The sequence below is a fragment of the Gekko japonicus genome, unplaced genomic scaffold (genome assembly GCF_001447785.1).
Source record: "Gekko japonicus isolate JY-2015 unplaced genomic scaffold, Gekko_japonicus_V1.1 scaffold1569, whole genome shotgun sequence".
Lineage (NCBI taxonomy): Eukaryota > Metazoa > Chordata > Lepidosauria > Squamata > Gekkonidae > Gekko > Gekko japonicus.
In genome coordinates, this window is record NW_015169825.1 from 140,380 (window position 1) to 160,275 (window position 19,896).

Sequence of the window (19,896 nt, forward strand, 5' to 3'; positions counted from 1 at the left end):
TCACTTAGAGGAGAGCAGGCAGCTGTTCCCGTTGGCAGCAGAAGATAGGACTTACAATAATGGGTTTAAAGTAAGGGCAGGAAGGTACCGGATTGTGTGTGTAAAGTGTTGTCAGATCGCAGCTGAATTATGGCAATCTCGTAGAGGTTAGGCAAGAGACTAATAGAGATGGACTGCCATTGCCTTCCTCTGCACAGGCACCCTGGCATTTCTTGGTGGTCTTCCATCCAATTACTAACCAGGGCTGATCCTACTTAGCTTCTGAGATCTGATGAGAGCAGGCTAGTCTGGTTGCTGACAGTTTAATCCAGGGGTTTCAAACATATCACTTTGGGGGCAGAACTGGCCCATCCAGGTCTCTTATCTGGCCTGCGAGCAACTGGTGCAAGGGCAGGGAAGGCAGGAGGCTGCTCGGGGGGGGGGGAAGTGGGTGAGTGTGTGTGTGGTTGAAGCTGTCAAGAAATAGAAAGGAAATGGCTAGGGAGGTAAAACAGTGTGGTGGGAATGGCAGCGAAGTCAGCTTCACATTTTTTCAAGTGGTGACTGTGAGGGGGGTTAGCAAGAGTGGGCATGTGGTGTGGTGGTTTGCCAACAAAGGGATGGGGCTGGTGGGGGAGAGAGGAAGCAGAGGGTCAGTGCACGGATTGGGAGGCAACTGGGCTGTTTTGTGCCTGCTGCTCTGAGGGGAAAGATGTCCCAGCCTTGGAAGCAAGTGGAGGAGCAAAGGGGAAAAGGGGCGCTGCTGTCACCACTGCATATCTGAACACCTGCAGAGCCAAGAGGCAGAGTGAGTGTTGGGGCTGGTGAGGAATAGTGACCTCCCTTCCCACCTCCACCTGTTCTCAGCCTGTGAGGGGAAAAGGTGTCACAGGAGGACAAAAAGTACCCCCTGGAGGTTTTGAAAACAGCCTCTCCATCAGGCCTTCCTCTCAGCCCTGTTGCTTCTGTGGGAAACTCAGGAGGGATGAGAACTGGGAGTTGGGGGGATCTGGGAGAGCCAGGTTCAGACCACCACCACCACCACCCCCGAGCCAGGACTCTGTCGTCTGGGTCACCAGGGTCCGGACGCTCAGCCTGGCCCATCTCACAGGATTGCTGTTGTTCGTGGGGATGGGGTGGTCTAGGGGGGAGTCTGGTGTGCCTCCTCAGGCTCCACAGAGGTAAGATGGGGGAAGAGAGGAAATAAAGAGTGAGAGGCTGATCATAGTGTGCTTGGTTGCTGGGCATAAGGGGGGGTTGCTGAAAAACTACCTTATTTCCTTGCAAGGAAGATGAGTGCTCTCTCTCTCTATATATATAATAGTGCTATGTATACAAAAAGTAACCAATTTGTATGGAAATGTAAGATATCCTTCTTTTTATGGTATCCCTTGGGAAAAACCTAGTCCTGCATATTTATTGGGGCTTTGTGGGTTCTCCAGTAAATCAGTTGCTTTCACTGCTAAGAATCAATTGCTTTTGTTTGTATTTTGACTAAAAATAATATCATTAATTAGGTTTGCCTGTGTCTTTTATAAAATACGTATCTTCGGTACCTGACATTAAATTTTATGGTACACATGGCCCGGCCTGAAAAAGTGACATTTATGTCAGATCTGGCCTTCATAACAAAAGAGTTCGACACCTCTGGTTTAATCCATCCCCTTAATCCTACTCTTTTCCCACCTAAAAGAATGATCTTTCTTCACGCCAGTCACAGGTGCTTGCCAGAAGCGGCTTGCCTCAAGCCAGCAAAACCACTTATGTTTATTCTGCCTCTGCTGCTCATGAGAGTCTCTCTTTTCTAATGGCTGAACGGGCCAAGTTGTCTCTTCACATATAGACTGTGGAATTAGCTATTTGTTACTTGCAACATGTTTTTGTAACTTGTTCTAACAAAAAGATTAAAATTACAATACAAGGGATATATAAACAATAATGGACTTGAAATATGGATGAGGGAATCTTCTTGACTGTTCCTTGCAGGTGGACAATGAAGTAGAAACTCTAAATCTGCAAGTTTCTGCCTTGTTCAGAGAACTTCAGGAGACGCATGCTAAGTTGAAAGAAGCTGAGCTGCTCCAGAAGAAGCTACAAGAAAAGTAAGAATGGTGTTAAATTATTTATTTGTTTTACTGTGTTTCTGTACTGTTTTTTCTATAAAACAAGCCAATTATATCCCCCCTTTCTCCTCCTCCCCCTTTCCCATTATTGGCCCTCATTGCTGGCTTAATGTTTTAGCCCCTCCTCTCGGGGCCAGAGGGCCTTTTGTGTCCTGAGCGCCAAGCAGGGAGGAGCCACATGTGCTGCTCTGCCTCAGATGGCAAAAATGACATTTGCTTGGGTGGGGGCCCTCTAGCCCCTTCTCCAAGGCAAGAGGTCTTAAATATTAATTATATACTAGATGGGCCATTTAGAACATCCCAGGTTTGAGATAAAGCCTCAACAATGGGGTGGGAGCAAGATTACCTGTATGAATCTTGGGAGAATATTGCGTTAGGAGCCATGGGAGAAGGCGGCCCCGATTTCCATCACAGGATGAACCAAAGTCTGAATGTAGACAAAAAATCAAATTGGTGGATCGGTTTGTAAAAGCATATCCACTTTACGTGGTGATTGGTTTGCCTTGAGTACCTCAGTGTTGGATTGGTGCTTTCTGTAGGATCAGGTGAATCCATGTGAAGATACTGTTGTTTAAGGATGGTTGTCTGTGCCTGGGGTGGGGCAGTCCTGATTCAACCAGGGTTCATCGATGTGGGTGCTTAAAGGCACAGGTCTGTCTTTCACTCATCATGTCTTTGCTTTCACAAACAACAGGGGTCTCCAGTGCTATTGCAACTATTGAAGAAACAGTGGAGGTCAATATTGACATTTATGAGCCAGTGTTCTGTGATGATTGGACTAGATGACCCTGGAGGTCCCTTCCAACTCTATGATTCTATGATGTGCACTGTCAGGAGTGAGCGCTGTGAAAAGATGTGTGCGCTTCTGTCTCCTTTGCTCAGATGCCAGGTGGTTGAAAGGAAACACTGCACCAGCATAGGAGATCTGGATGAAAAGCAGCAGCTGCTGTATACCATTAAGAAGCTGGAACTTCAGGTGGAGAGCATGCAGTCAGAGATCAAGCTGGAACAGGTCAAAACCAATGAAGAGAAGTGAGTCTGAGCCCAGAAACTGGACCTTCAAATGTGTTTTTCACCCCAGGACTCTGTTCAGCCCTGAGCATGTCAAGGCACCCATAGAGAAGGGTTTTTCTGTCCTACATTTAATCTCCCCCTCTTTTTGCTTCAGTTCTTAACGACAGTTAACCAGACTCAGAGCAGACCAGCACAGTGGTCTGGCCTCCTAGACCAGCCCAGATCCACCCTGATAGTACCATTCTGGCCTCGCCAACTTTTGTTCCCGATCCTTTGGGATCTATCCAATAGGACCCATATTCCACTCCCAGAGGCAGAAGACCACCTTCCGGGGTACCTGTATACTTCTACAATGTTAAGTCCCTGTACCTAACCACCTGAGTGGGGGAGGTACCTGGGCTTTGGCCTTCCAGAGTAGCACAGGTCCTGATTTCTGCACACAAACCATCTACTCGTATATCTTATGGGTATACATGGAAAAGGTTTAACCTCTGGGCAAAGGAACAGGGAATGTTGCCAGACATTTGTGCTCTGGCAGATATCTACTTGTACCCAGCGTTCCCTCTAAGCTGAGTTAGTGTGAGCAAGCTCACCGTTTTTTAGCCTCTGGCTCACAGATTTTTGCTTTGCTCAGGAAGGATGGCTCCAGAGCCAACTAATTTATGCAGCAGCCAAACCACTCACTCACAACTTTAATGCCAGTAGCTCACAAAGTAGAATTTTTGCTCACAAGACTCCACAGCTTCAAGGGAGCATTGCTTGTACCTACTATCCCTAAGGGATGTAGATTTAATGGGGTCATCTGCCAAGGTGCATCTTGCTGCCATATCAGCATTCCATGAGGGATTTGATGGTTTCCACTGTATTTTCAAGTGCTGTGTCCAAAGCATTTTTGGTAGGTTTGTCCAGGGGTCATTTCCTGCAGGAGCGCACAGGAGCGGAGCTCTGGCAGTAAAGAACCCAGGGGGCGGGCACATGCAACAAGCCCCACCCCCTGCCCCCAGCAGCCCTCAGTCAGAGCAAGAAGCAGCCAGATAAGCTGCAGAGCTCCCCCGTCCCCCTGGTCCAAAACAGTCCAGTGGCACCTTTAACACCAGGTTTTATTCAGGTACAAGCTCTCCCTCCTCTGTGATGACAGATCTGCACGTTCCTCCCCCCTCCCCCCCCAATAGGTAGCAATCTAAAACAGTCCAGTGGCATCTGAGCAGTGGGTGTTGCCTTCTGACACACTTCCGGTGATGTCAGGGGGTGTGGCATATGCAAATAAGTTATGCTAATGAGCTCCTGCACCTCTTTTTCTACGAAATGACCCCTGGGTTTGTCTAACCTCTACTCACCGGTATTCCCCCTGCTTCCCCAGTGGAGTTAATCTTTGGTTCTGTCCGTGATAATACATAAACCGTTTGAACTTATGGCCATGTGTGATTTGTCATTCCTTTCGTATAAGACAGCTTTTCTGGTTGGTATAACTTCTGCCTAGGTGAGGGCTCTGAGGTCTGACCCCCCCCCCCCATAAAGTGTCATGCAGACAAGATAGTACTTAGGCCAAGCCTTTCATTGTTTTAATATAGCTTAATGTGTTAATTTTCTCATATATTGTATTTGCTTTTGATGTAAGCTGCCCTGAGCTCTGTCTCAGGGAAGGGGGGCCTAGCAAATTGAATGAAATAAATAACAATTTCGCTCCAGAGCAGTGTCAGCTTTACACCTTTCACAAGAACAAAAGACTTCTGTCAAGGTCACTGTTTATTCATATGTTTCTCCGGTCCCACTAGGTGGCAGGTGCTTTCATCACAGACGCTGTCCTGTTGGGGGGTTTCAGCCATTAATTGTGCATATGGCAGGATTGAGACCCTGTGCCCCTTCCCAGTGAAGGCCCATTCCATCAGGGCAAAAGATTTGTCAGCTACGGTTTGCAGCAAGGGCTGAATGATTGAGGTTTGCAAGGCTGCAACTTGGTTCATGTCCTCCACCTTGATGAGGCACAACTTGATTGGCATTGATTTCAGGAACAAGGCAGCTGTGGGGAAAGCAGTGCTGCAGACATTATTCTGCTAATCGGCCCACACCCTCTTCCTGTGTGTCAGGTAAACTTGCTATTCTCCCATGTGGGATTGCACAGAAGCTACTTGCACTTACCTGTAACTGTTCATCAAGTGGCCTTCTGTGCAAGCACGCATCCCTCTCTTCTTTTCCCGCTTTGGGCCTCTTCCCACAGACCTTACTCACTGGGTTCCACAGTGGCAAATGGTGGACTGAGGGAGGGAGCACTATCTGCCCTTTGGTCACATGTTTTTGGGCAGAAAAATCCAATTCGAGCCGAGGGGAGGTGGGAACACTCCTAGCACTGTAGAAAGTGCTAGAAAAGAAAGCTAAAGAGGTTTCACTTCTGCAGCTTCCCTGCAAACACAGCTCAGCTGAACAGCTGCACAGACGACTTGATGATGACTTGTGTGTTCATTTTATACAGGTCCTACATTCTTTAAGCATTTCAAAGTCATCATCCATTTTCCTCTTGTTGAAATGACCATATGTTAGCTATTGTTGTGTAATCAGCCATAAGGGCCTCCTCATATATTACATTGTTTAGGTGTATACCCAAGACTTTTTTCAGCGTACACCTAAAGGGTGGGACAAACCAATATACTTTATCAGAGTCCTGAGATTGTCTATGGCTCCTGGTTGAAAACATGGTCAGGGGCAATCATTATCTGGCTGCTGTGTAAAATGCTCCCAAAACAGACATGGTCTATTAATATGTTTGCTTTTAAAAGGAACACCAAGACTTCTTTGAGGAAACGCTATTAGGGAAGGAGAGAATATAAAAATGAAAGTTGCTCGTTCCAAAAAATTATTGTAAGAAAGAGATGGTATTTCATGCCTGATTGTCTTATCTTCCCCCCAGAGTCAAGTTTAATAAGTTGCAGGAGGCATACAGCAAGCTCCTTTCGGAGCTGACCAGTGCCTTGAAAACAGCTGAAGACCTGAAAGCCAAGGAGGTGAGCTACTGCGTAGAGAGGAATCCTAATGAAGTATAAAGAGGGGAGCAACAGAATGCTGTGAAAATTCCTGGCTGGCTGTGTAATGGATTGGAGCTACGAACATATTGAAAATGTACATGTAGTTAAGGAGCTGGGAGCTTCAGCATGAAATAAATTGGCTTGGCTGCTGGTATTCTGTCCACCGGACTTTTGCTCTAGAGGTCAGTCTTACTGATTTCAGTGTGACAGTGTAACTCCAGTCTAAACCTTTTGCTTTCAGTGGAGTTAGACCAGAGTAGCTCCACATCTTAAAAAAATAATGCCAAACACAGCAGCCTTAATGCACATGGAATACCTGAGATGTTGAATGTTAACACAGATGTGTTTGTAATAAGAGATGTGTCAGAGAAAATCATTCAAGTTTAACTTTCTTTTCAACATCAGGCTTTCTTTGTGCAGGTGGGCTGCTTTTTTATATGCCGGGCCCTTCCTTCGATCTGAAGTGGTCCACTCCTCATCAGTGTTCCCTCTAAGCTGAGTTAGTGTGAACTAGCTCACAGTTTTTTAGCCTCTGGCTCACACATTTTTGTCTTAGCTCAGGAAGGATGGCTCCAGAGCAAACTGATTTGTGCAGTAGCCAAATCACTCGCTCACAACTTTAATACCAGTAGCTCACAAAGTAGAATTTTTGCTCACAAGACTCCACAGCTTAGAGGGAGTATTGCTCCTCATATAGTGCTTTGGGAGCTGTTTATTGCTCTGGTTGGAGTTCTTACTTTAAGCATATCTTAATGTTGTACAAAGAAAGGGGGGACATTTGGAGTAGTGTTACAGTGTTGGTTCTTGATAAACTGGATAAAATGTTCATGTTAGTTTTCAACTGGACATTTGTCAAGTCAGGCAGCAGCCATAATACTTCTCTATGTTATTTCACCTCCTTTAATTTGGCTTCTTCCCCATTATGGAGATTTCTTAGGGTTAGGGATGTACAAGTCACAGCAAGCATCTGGGTCAAGATCTGCTGCAGAAACAGTTATTGTTTCTATTGCAGCCTCACTCTTTGACTTCCCACTGTGCAATTCTGCTACATCACACAAGACACAACCTGCTTCTTAAATAGCATTAATAAAAGAGCTAGAATGCAATAAGAAGGATATTAGAGAGTGGACCATGCAGTATTGGGGTTTTGCCCATTAAAGTACTTGACCCTCCCCAACCCATTTCTAATAAATGTTTCTCCAATGAACAGAGGAATAAAGAAACTCATAAACAGAATAATTTGTTTAACATAAAATTAAGAGAAAGGCGAAAATGACAAAAGGAGAGAAGGCCAGGAGGAGAATGTGGTACTTGGAGATGTCCGGCCTGGCACATTTCTTGCTCAAGAAGCATCTTTTGAGGTGGACTAGGGGGCAGGAGGGATGACTGGGTACCTTTTGAACAGTGGCCTGAAATAGTGGTACAGTGCTGCTGAATCCTCCTCTAATAATTCATTCTTTTCAAGGTGGGCAGGGTAGGGCAGGGCAGGATGTCTCTGTTGGGCCTAATAAGGGTTAGACTGCTGCACAAAGCAAAACCATGGGCAGAATTTGGGTTGTGGAAACCGACAGGTGTGTCTTGAGCCTCTCGATTTCACAGGATGTTTCTGATTCCCCTTCACTTGCTGCAGGCCGAGAGGGTGGACAAGGCTGTGGCTGAGGAACTGACGCACAGGCTGGAGCTTGCTGAGAAAGCGCTGGCTACCAAACAGCTCCAGATAGATGAAATGAAGCAGGCCATTGCCAAGCAGGAGGAAGAACTGGAGACAGTGGCAGTCCTCCGGGCTCAGGTTTGGCTCCCGTAAATGCCAGTTCTGCCTGTACAAAGAGCTTTCCTTCACTGTGGGCAAGGTGTCGATAGAGCATGGTGTGAAATAAGCAGTAAGCAAGACACCATTCGTGTTCCTGCCAAGGGAAGATGAGAGGGTATATGTGGGTTTTTCCTTTCAGAGGAATGACAAGGAATTTCTGGAAACCATGCATGGTATTGTGCCTCCTGTCTTTCTTAATATGCTCTCATTTTACCGTTTGGGATGACCAGATTGCAGGGTTGCTGTGGCACTTTGCTGGTGGAGCAAGGGGACTAAAAGTAGAAGCTGTGATCTGGGAGGTCTTTCATTTTATTTACTTATTTATTGTCTGCATTTCTCACTGAGACTCTAGGTAGATTACAGACTTTAGCAATGGAATAGGGAACACTGTAAGACATATAACATTGTAATAAATCTTGCCTTTGCCACAAACCCACTAGCTGTCCTTAGACAACCCATTTGCTTCCAGCCTCATTTCCCCACCCCCACCCCTGTATCTGCAACCTGGGGATGATACTATTGGCCCTCCCCTGCATGACTGATATGAGGAGTAATACAACTGGCCCTCCCTTGTATGTGTGTGAGGTACTTCAAGGCAGAGAGACATGTTGACAGGTACAGGTGTTCTCCTACTAAGTGCCAGTGCCACGTGTGGAAACAAGGATGGGGAACCGAGTCAGCATTCTGAGCCATGCTGAAACCTTACCAAGAGCCATAGGAGCCAAGGCAAATGAATAACAACTTGTTTGGAAGCACTGCACATTGAATACCTTTACCACAAATGTGGACCCCAGTATGGGGGATGGGGGGGGGGCACCAATCCAGTCCGTTCTACTAGAGGAAGCACTGTCCTCCTGCAAAAGGAGTCTTCCCCCGATACAAGAGGCTTATTGTGTTGGCAGAAGGTGCCTTCCATCAGGACAAAGCAGTTCTACTACAGGGATGGTTCCCTGGGATCCAATCTGCCAGGTGTAATTCTGGTGGTCAGGAGAGCCTTGTGCACCACTGTCAGAGAAATACATTGCTCAGAAGTTGCCAGTAATATTGGGAAACTGAGAGTGTCCCTTTTCCATCAGCAACAAGCTGTGTCATGTATCGGGGCTTAGCGTGGATGCCATTCTTGGATTCCATATCAGTGTGGTATAGTGGACTAGGGAGACCTGGTTGTAAACCTCCCAGTCTATGAAGCTCACTGACTGGCCTTTGACGAGTCACTCTCTCTTGGCCTTGCCTGCTTCAGAAGACAGTTGTGAGAGTGAGCTGGAGGAGAGGACACACAAGTTATTTGGAGAAGGGGAGGGATAATAACGTGTGTGAATGTGTGAGAGAGAGACAGCTCCATTGTCTGTCACTGTCCATGTAAAACCCCTCACTGGCCATTGGAATCCAGAGGGAAGGGCAGACTGTGCCTCTCTGCAGCAGGAAATCAGAATGCCGAGTCTTGCTGGCCAGTAGAAACAGTGACAGGCAACAAAATGTTTAGGTCTCTGGGGCTCAGATGTACCCTAAACCTTAAGGGTCAAGGTGCTCAGGACTCAGGAGGGAAAGAAATTTTTTCTCAACAGGGCCCCATGAGGAGCATTGCTATAATGTCCACTTAACAAATGCAGATCTAAAGCTGAAAGCAGAATTTAAAAATTGGGCTTGCTGCAGATTTTTGTATAGAAGAGGCACAATAGCAGACAGCTGTGCAACTGACATCTAATGACTTGATTACTTGCATGCTTGACCCTGGCGCTTTACCTGCTATGATGTACCCCTATTTCTCCCCAACGGTCCAGCAGATGTTTCCTGCCCAAACTTCAGTTCCCCTCAGTGTCTGAGTTGCTTTACAGTAGTGTGTACATCTTCTCTACTGATATAAACTTGAAACTGTCCCACCCTTTGTTTAGATATTGGTTTAGGCTTTAGATCCAGTACAGGAACTTGTGGGAAAGGTAGGAGCTGTCATGTTTTATAAACCCTTGTGAAATGGCACTTGAGGCAAATTAACTTTCAAAAACAGAATAATGATTTTATTAAACAGTTAGGGAATATATGTATAATAGGACTATTCAAGGTTTTGAGATTGCTGAGGTAAAAACTTTCTAATATATACAGAGCTGAATTCTTAGAACATTCAAGAGTGTGTATTTGTAGTTTTGTTTCAAGGTTTTCTAGTTCTTTCTTTGACAGGTACTTGTTTAGTATATTTCAGCACTAACACAGTTCTTATTAACCTTTCTTCTGGAGGACAGCATTTGCTTAAAGTTTCTAGATTTCTTCCTTCAGAGTTCTAGGTTTTCCTGTAGATATTACAGCTTTTCACTAACTCCTGAGGTGTCTAAGTGTCTCCCCTTTATCACAGACCAGGTTTCTCTTCCCAACCCCTTTCACTGGCAGGAAGTTATTCTCCTTGTCCCTTAGAAGCAATAACTCCTTTTACTATTTGGCTTCCATGGGAGTTCACTCTAACTACCCAGACCTTCTGCCAAATCCTTCTCCAGTATCCTTTGTCTGTATAAGGCTGTTCTGTAGCTTTCCTGACTGAGAATCTAAATTCTCCCTCAGCAATTTTAATATATTTAAGACAATGGAGTTTCTCTTCTTCTCTCTGTAGAAGTACTTTTCTGACTATTGCCTGTCGGAAAACACTGACTCCCAAATGTCTCTTCCAGAAGCCAAACCCTCTGGCTACTGATCCAGACATTAGTTTGCAGACCAAGACCGAAAGTGTCTCAAAAGGTGAAAGACCAAATTGTGGAAGCCCTCTTTTCCCTCCAGGTCAGCTGTTTTATTTCCTCTCTCATTTGGTGTTGGCCAATCAGAGTGAGTAGAGCAGCCAATCACATAAGCTCTTCTCTCCATGGAAGATTAACTCATGAACTCCCTGACTCTTGGACACAAGCAGCATTTTAAAAAGCCTGCTTTTCTGTGCAATCTGTCATACCTGCTTGGCACAGGGGTTCGGAAGTCTGCTTGTTGAGTCAGGAAACTCACTTGTTGGCTTTGTGCAAGTCATTATTCCTCAGTCACCTCTTTCTCACAGGTTTGTGGTGTAGAGGAGACATTTTAACCCGCCGTGACTGAGCTATTGCATCGAGCAGGTGAACACCTTAAAATAATGGCTGTGATTTTATGGATACTGACACAGGAGTAAATCCCATTGAGTTCAATAGGATTTTACTTCTGTGTATGTGTTCAAAGGCTTCAGCTGCTTATGGGCCTTTATGATAAAAGGGTAGGAACAGCCCCTTAGCTAGACGATTTTCAGTGGGAGGGCGCTGGATGGAGGAGGGGTGGGGGAGAAAGAAGAATGGAGGCACCTGACAGTGGGGGGGGGGGCGCACACGGTGCCATTTAATCAGAAGAAAAGTCCACCAGGTTCCACTGAACTTAATCTCAATGAAAACAGGAGTCTGAAATGAGGGCAGCCCAGTCCTACATGTCGGGCATAAATGAATACATTTGGTACAGAAGCAGTTCTGCACTATAGGTACTAGTCCCAGAGTTGGCTCTTGTATCAAAATGAAACAGGAGTCCACCAAGCACCCTTAATGACTGATGATCTATTCCAGCATAAACTTCTGGGAGTCAATGGAATACATTCTGTTAGTCTTGGAGGGCGATTCCCGAACTCCAGTTTAATTCTGAATGATACACAGGCCCAATCTGCATCTAGCATTTGCTTCGTTGTTTTACCAAACGCACACTGGAACAGAAAAAGATGTGGCTCAAAACCACATTCAGATACCCCGGGCCAACGCTGTGCTGACTGCAGAGTCACCCCTGAAGGGCCATAAAACAGCCATAAATCTATGCAGACAGCCACCATAAAACCGAGAGATCAAATGAAGTGAAAGCGGCATGCAATCTGGACACCGCCATGAAATCCAACAATCAATCAAAGTGAAAGTGGCATGCAATGTAGAGGGGGATTTTTGTTCCAGTGTCGGTTTGGTAAAACAGTGGAGCAAATGCTAGATGCAGACTGGGCCACAAAGTCTCCCGGTGCACTGTTTATTGTGCCAGCATGCATTTACACCCTCTCTGCAGTCTTGAAACGTGCAATAAAAGGCCTGGAGGTGAAGAAACACCCTCGAGGAAATCATGGGGGGGGGGGGTGCAAGCAGAAATCGAGGAGTGGTTACATACTGGGCAGTGCAAGAGACAGATTAGAAACCGCCCTCACCCTTTCACTGAGGGTAAATGTTCTAAGGTTGCAGCCATGGCTGGGAGGGGAGAGGGGATTAAACTTAACTGAGCCTGGCTTCGCCAGGTAGGGGTTGTTGAAGGCCAGCTTCTCCATCTCTGCCTCGCTCCCCAGTTGCAACTTCAGCCTTAGAGTTGCCAGGTTAGGGTTAGGTTGGAAAATACCTGGAGACTTTGAAGTTGGATCCGGGAGAGGGCGGGGGTTTGGGGAGGGGAGGGGCCTCAGCATGGTACAATGCCATCGAGTCCACCCTTCAAAGCAGCCATTTTCTCTAGGGGAGCTAATCTCTGTCAGCTGGAGATCAGTTGTAAAAGCAGGAGGCTGGCAACCCTATTCAGCCTTTTGGACCGGCCCTCTCTCAGCTGGCCCCCTTGCCCTTCCCACTACAGCACGGTGAGCCAGCAAGGACACGCTTCCCCCGGTGAACAAGAAGAACCACAACGGGAGCAAAGGAGGCTCTGCGGGGAAAGGGCCTGGCAGCTGGTGCTGGCCTGGCAGCTGGTGCACCACCAGTCCAAGAAAGCAGGGCGGGGAGACGAGGGAAGGCTTCAGCCAGTGGTGGAGTTATCCCCACACTGCAAAAGCAATGCTTCCTGGCTCATACCCCAAACTCTAAGATTTGGTGGGCGTGCTGAAAATTCAGGAGGTGGCATCGCCCTGTACGCCCCAGACTAGCTACAGCCCCGGGTAGGAACCCCGACCTTGGGGCAAAAGAGAAACTGTTCTTTGTTTTGTTTTGTTTTCTGCTCAGATGGAGCTGTATTGTTCTGATTTCCATGCTGAAAGAGCAGCACGGGAAAAGATCCATGAGGAAAAAGAACAGTTAACTGTGCAGTTAGCCTACTTGCTGGCTGAGAAACATGACCGTGAAGATCACAGCAGGTAAGCAATGCATAAGGGGAAATAGTACAGTGTGCTTGGTTGTAATTGCTGGAGGAGAATGTGACTGATCTATTACGTTGTGTGTTGTTTTTTTAAAAAAACATCCCTTAGGGAGAACCTCTCCCTTCCTAAACTTGTTAAAGAAATCTGACAGTGGTTCCAGCAAGATGGTTAAGACTGAGAGGTGTGAACTGGAAACGTTCTGGTTCAGATGTCCCCTTGGCTGTGAGGTCACCAGCAGTGCCATCCTAAGCAAAGTTACACCCTTCTAAGCCCATTGACTTCAGCTCCATAGCTCTGCTTAGCATTGCACTGTGGATGGCCTCCAGCTTGAGAGAGAGTGGCTGCCATCAGCCCCTCACCCACACACAGACAGTGCGAGGATGGAAATATGGCCCATGGTTGGAAGTAAACATGGCCGGGCCAGAAGGAAGGCCGGGCCAGAAGGAAGGCCAGGCCACCGGTGGCAGGGTGGCAGGGCCCACTCTGGCCACCCAGGCTCATAAAAGTTGGCCAGGGGCCATCAGAAGTGTGGGGGGGAGAGGAAGCGCTGTAGCAGGGCCCAAGCAGGCCAAGGGTGGCAGCACACTGGGGGCAGGAGAGCTGGCAGGGCCCAGATGGGTGGTGCCAGAGCAGCAGAATCAAGGGGTGGAGGTGTGGGAGCCCCAGGACGGCCTGGGCAGCAGCTGGGCAGAGGCCAGCTGCAAGGCAGTCCCGTGCGCAGCCTGGAGGAGCTGGAAGTTTAAACTGAGCAACAAGAAAGGATCAGCCGGGGCAGCAGGGGCTAAGAGCTCTGTGCTGCCTCGGCTCATGCTGGCTCCTCTTCCCGCTCAGTTTAAACCAAGTGGCAAGAGACGTCAGCCCAGGATTGGCCAGGGTGGCAGGAGGCGAGAGCTCCACACCACCTTGGCTGGGGCTGGCTCCTCTTGCTGCTCGGTTTCAACTGAGTTGCAAGAGGAAGTCAGCCCAAGATTGGCCGGGACGGTGGGACCTGACAGTTCTGTGCTGCTTCGGCTGGGGCTGGCTCCTCTGGCTGCTCAGTTTAAACCAGGCTGCAAGAGGTGTCAGACAAGGATCAGCTGTGCCCGTGGGAAGCAGACTGTTCCCTGCCCTCACAGCTTTTGGTATGCAGTGTGTCGTCGTCAACGGCGACCTTGGGCCAGTCACACACACTCAGCCTAACCTACCTCACAGGTTGGTTGTGAAGATTAAAGGGAAGAGAGGAGAATGATGTAAGATGCTTTAGGTCCCCATTGGGAAGAAAGGTGGGGTATAAATGAAGTAAATAAATATGGCAGGTGGGGTCAGCCATGATTAGTGGTGCAGGTTAAGAAAACAGTGCAGAGAGAAGGCTAAACCACCCCTCCTCACATCTCAGGGTCCTGAGCTGAATTGTGTTCCTATGCAGTAGAAAACTGAATTTTAAACAATCGTTGGTCCAGACTCAAAACTCCTAGTGTTTCTGGTTTGGCCTAACATAGTATTACCTTTTTTCATTTGTTCTCTTCAGGAACTCCTTGGCAGAATTGCAGACTCGCCATAGGGCTAGAATTCTCTCAGGTCAAGACAACATAGCTAATTTTAACCAAGAAGGTAAGATTAAAAGAATGGCAGCTTTTGGAACCCATAATCATGCTCGTGAACACTTCTGAAGATTGGTTCATCTCATCCTTCCAAACACAAATATCTGTTTGGACAGCTGTAGGCAAACCATGGGTTGGACCCTGCCAAACATTTCCTTTGATGGAAGGAGTGTGTCTGATTTTTGCCAATTTCCCCCATCCTGCAGCAGATCTCCAACTGTGCCCCCAATTGCTGTTCCTGGGGGGCTCCCCCTGTTCTCCAGAACCAGTATTTCAGGGTGCACTTGGGCCTGCAGCAGAAGAAGGGAGGTGAAGTCATCCTTCTGTCAGCACTGATTTTCAGCTGGATTCAAGCCTACAGGTTGTCCACTGGTTCTATCCACTTGCAAGAACCCAGGGAATATTCAGGGGAATTTGGACAAATCCCTTGTGTTACCAAGTCACTTTCATAGAAGTAGTGTTCATAAACAGCAAATGTGGCACTAAACCTTCTTTCTGGGGTATACCGTTTCAGACTAAAGGTAAAGGCTAGCTAGTAATCCTTTTTTTAAATGGAGAAACCTTCAGTCTACAAAGTCCCAGTCTGGGCACTGGTCTCTTGGGGACAGTTCACATTTTTTAAAATGTATACATGTTTAACTAATGGGTGTGTGCTGTCCTGAGGTATGATCGCATGTGTGTGTGTGTGTGTGTGTGTAGAGAGAGAGAGGTTTTCAGTCATCATGTGAAGTACCACAGCTAATAGAGTGTTAAATATTTTCAGAAAGCCTGATGGCTGAGGATTGTCCAACACAGAATTAGACTTTTTAAGCCCACTGGAACCTTAATTAATTGAAATACATATATGTTGCTTCTCCATGCCCCCTCCCCAGCTCCAGGTTGGGGTTTCTGTGATGGATTTTGATGTCATTGTATTATACATTACTTTTAGCCTTAATTTTTTCTATACAGTTGCACACTATATTAATGTATATGAGATTTGGGAACAGAAAGGACTGGTGTTCATATCAAAATGTCTCACAAGTCATATCAGGAGAGGGGGAAAGAAGCAAATATATACAAACTGAAACAAGGTGGATGATCTCTCCTCTTATTCATCAATAAAATGCCTATCCAGCCTTATGTGGAGACATCCTCTGCCCTTTCACCCTTTCCTCAACTTAAACCCAACCCTCTAACAAGAAAAGTAAAATCATAATTACTTTTAATATGCAAACTATGTTGTGAGCCGTGTAACTCATTAATCCTTTTTAACATTATTACAATAATCGTGTCTCTCCCTGCACCTCCCTAGTTTTATGGCTGGCAGGGATCTGAAGGCAGAGACCTTCCCTATCCACTCAGCACTATCCACTAAGCCTTGTTTTGGATATCAGTTGTAGCCCAGAGATTAAGCAGGCCCTAGTTTTGGTTCTCTCAGAAGCATCACTATACATGAGCTGTAAATGGAATAACTTTCGGAAGGCAAGGCAGTGGACAAGTAAATGCATATTTACTCAAACTACGCAGTAAAGATGAATGCTGATGAATACACTGTGTGTGTGTGTGGGGGGGGCAATGCTTACCTCATATGCAGGCAGAGGCTCTGTCTCATGTGCCTTCTGGTCCCTGGTCCCTGAGCAAGCACTCCTGCTCTCCACCCTTGTTTACACTCCTGTCCCTCCACTTCCTTTTCTAAGAGAGGTCCCAGGCCCATGGAAACCCCCACCCTGGATGCCCAATAGCCTGCATCCATTCAGGTTGCCAGGTACAACCTGGACATCACAATTGCCTTTAAATCGTCTTTATACGGGGAGATAGAGCAGCTTCCATCCTGTCTCCCTGAACCATCCTTCAGAATCCCAGTAGGGTTTATGCCCAGTTTTGGGAAATAGGATTAGACTCTCTGTGGAAACTTTCAACAAGAGGATTTGACCTAACCCTCCTGGTCAACAGCCATTAAGGTTTCTATCTTCCATATTTTTACAAATTACGTTGTTCTTAAAAGTGAAAAATCTGTCCCTGCAGAAACAGAAGAACAGGTCTGGCAGCAGAGGAATATCCCAATACATTCTTGCCCCAAATGTGGAGTGATTCTTCCTGATATAGACACGCTTCAGATACATGTTATGGACTGCATCATCTAAGCTCTGTCCTCAAAATGCGTATAAGCAAGAACTGCACTTTATCAGCAAACATATATCCAACAGCAACAGCCTTCAAATAGAGAGAGCATAGTCTTTGAAAACTAATCTGCACATTTTCCTATTGATTTCAAGAGGATATGTTCATCCCTTTTTAATTTTTCAATATTTGTACCAATCATTTAGCTTGGGGGGGAAGAATTATTCTCGTTGAAAGCTGTGATCACGTCTCTCTTCAACAAGCTGGGATTTTAATTCATTAGAGCTAAAGAACCTGGCACTGTAATGACTATTTGAACTACAGAGGACAAAAGAAAATTCGTTCTAGTGAATTCATTAAGAGCTGAACGTATGTATGTGCCCATACATGATTGTGCATCTGTGCAGTCTGATATATGCCCACATAGGTACAGCAGCCTGTGTCCCTATGTGCTTGTCTCAGGTGCGTCCTATGCATCTGCTTGAGTTTCTATGCCCACGTGTTGAGGCATGAGCATGTGTTCGTGTACAGGTTTGCACTTAAGCCAGTAAATTAGTGAAAGACGTTTTGGTGGTCGGTTCAGTCAGGAAGAGAAATTTTTGAGCTCAGGTGTCCTAAGATCCTGTACTGGAGGCTGTGGCTCACTGGTAGTATGTCATTGTCACATTCTTGAACATGGTGTTGGCCTCCTTCAGCTGCTGTGTGTGCCCTGCGCTCTCCAAGATGGTGCAAACGGCTGCCTGAGTCTTGGTCTTGTTAAGTAAGTGTGGAATTGAAAAGGATGTGGACAAGAAATGTCAAGGAGCCAAACTGAGTTCTGATTTCACTTGTCAGTTCAACTCATTTCTAATCGGGGAATTAATACTATATATTTGAGACTCCTTTTATAGCATACTATACTTACTGAATACTTGAAACAAAATCTTATTCTCTCTTTTTTTACAAGGATACCTTAGTAATGTAAATACATTGGTTTATTGTTCTTTTTAACCGTAGTGATATGATTAAATTACTTGAAAATAAAAAGATGCATCTTGTTGGTACATTTTGCCCCTTTAAAAAAAGTGTGTAAAAATATTCACCCTGATTCATATTTCTTGAAATCAAAAATATATAACATGAAAGGAAACTGACATGTTGTTGTAAAGAAAAAATAAAACCATGTTTTAAAACACTGTGCTTTGATCTGATCCTTTTGTTTCTTTACAACACTTCTATCCTGCTCCTTCATCCTACAGAATCTCCAGGAGTCATGGAAATGAAAAAACAGGATGCAAAACCAGCAGAACAATAGCCCTAAGATCAGTGTCAGGGTCACAGAATAAAATTAGTCATTAGTTAGACTTGTTGTTAGCTAATTTAATTATTTAGCACCCAGACCCCAAAAGCCCTCTGAAATATGATTGCTTTGAACAGCTGCAGAATTACTAGCGGGGGGGTGGGGGTGCACCTGCTTTGGAAGTACAGTGAGAGCTGTGTTATCCAGCCCTTGAGTATCCAGAATGCTCAGTTAAGCAGTATGGCCTGCAGGTCTTGTTCTGTCCTCCTTGGGTTCCCGACTCCCTGGAGGGGCTTTTCTTTCACTCTCAGGGCAGCTCACCGCCACCACTTGATCATTGTAGGGATTTCCCACTGGGAGGATCAGGACCCCAAGCTTTCTATCCATTCTGAGGCCTTGCCTGAGTCTCCCACTACCCAGTGCCTGGTTTACCATGGGGATGCTTTACTGCCTTGGGTGCCCTCAGAGGAATAGCCGCTTGCCATCCCCCCTGGAGCTCCTTTTAAAACAGCATGTCTAAAATGGTGGAGGTCTATGTGGTACAGAGAACCACTCCCAGCCATCAACAGTTTAAAGCATTTATTAAAAAGAAATTGTTTACACGCATACTTTTAGTACAGCACCAGATCTGAGCAAGGAAAACAGAAGTTGGGGGAAAACACAAATCCTCTGTCCCTCTTGCTATACATGCCCTACCAGCTGTTAGAGTAGGACAGGCTCTTTAAGCTTAGCTAGTTACAGATCTCTGCAGTTCCCCATAGCTTCAAGCTTGCTCCAGGTCTCACGGGATACCACATAGCCAATGGCTGCCTGCTTGCAGACCAGAGCACAGTTGTTGTTCAGTTGCACAGTCGAGTCCGACTCTTCGCGACCCCATGGACCAGCTCCCGCCAGGCCTTCCTGTCTTCCGCCGTCCTCTGAAGTTGGCTCAATTTCATGTTTGTTGCATCTTTGACACTGTCTAACCATCTCATCCTTTGCCGTCCCCGTCTTCTTTGACCTTCAATCTTTCCAAGCATCAGGGTCTTCTCCAGTGAGTGCTCCCTTCTCATTTGGTGGCCAAAGTATTTGAGCTTCAGTTTCATTATCTGGCCTTCCAGGGAACAGTCAGGGTTGATTTCTTTTAGTATTGACTGATTTGATCTTCTTGCAGTCCAAGGGACTCGCAAGAGTCTTCTCCAGCACCATAGTTCAAAAGAATCTATTCTTCGGCGCTCGGCCTTCCTTATAGTCCAACTCTCGCAGCCTTACATGACCTACTGGGAATACCATTGCTTTGACCATGCAGATTTTTGTTGGCAGGGTGATATCTCTACTTTTTATCATGCTGTTTAGGTTCGCCATCGCTTTCCTCCCAAGGAGCAGGCGTCTTTTAATTTCACGGCTGCTGTCACAGTCTGCGGTGATCTGGGATCCCAGGAAGGTGAAGTCTGTCACTACTTCCACGACTTCCCCTTCTATTTGCCAAAGAGTGATGGGGCCGGATGCCATGATCTTAGTTTTTTTGATGTTGAGCTTCAAGCCCACTTTTGCGCTCTCCTCTTTTCCCCTGAGTAAGAGGCTCTTTAGGTCCTCTTCACTTTCTGCCATTAGAGTGGTATCGTCTGCATATCTGAGGTTGTTGATCTTTTCCCCAGCAATCTTAATTCCCACTTGTGATTCATCCAGGCCAGCATTTTGCATGATGTACTCTTCTCACCTCCCCCCTCCCATGCCTCACCTCTGCCCCGCACACTGTGGTGGTGTTTTTTCCCCGTTAGCCCGATTAGCTCTCCATGGGAGGAAAGTCCTTGTGAGAATTTTTGTAGGCCATAGGGGAGGAGGAAAGGGAAGGGGGGGTGCTGCTTCCTCTCCCTGGGACTGCTACCCCTTGCCCTCTCGCTCCCGCTGTGCATGAATCCGCTGCATGAA

At 46.4% G+C, this 19,896-nt stretch overlaps 1 protein-coding gene across 1 annotated transcript in view; it reads left to right on the top strand.

Moving 5' to 3' along the window:
* OPTN (optineurin) overlaps positions 1 to 17,664 on the top strand; it is a 44,730-nt gene extending 27,066 nt beyond the window's left edge. The window contains exons 8-14 of the mRNA XM_015417233.1: positions 1,966 to 2,081; positions 2,985 to 3,134; positions 6,022 to 6,115; positions 7,767 to 7,925; positions 12,890 to 13,020; positions 14,531 to 14,613; positions 16,611 to 17,664. Coding sequence (XP_015272719.1) covers positions 1,966 to 2,081; positions 2,985 to 3,134; positions 6,022 to 6,115; positions 7,767 to 7,925; positions 12,890 to 13,020; positions 14,531 to 14,613; positions 16,611 to 16,729 — 852 coding nt within the window. The 3' untranslated portion in view covers positions 16,730 to 17,664. The remainder of the gene's footprint in view (positions 1 to 1,965; positions 2,082 to 2,984; positions 3,135 to 6,021; positions 6,116 to 7,766; positions 7,926 to 12,889; positions 13,021 to 14,530; positions 14,614 to 16,610) is intronic.
* The last annotated feature ends 2,232 nt before the right edge of the window (positions 17,665 to 19,896 follow it).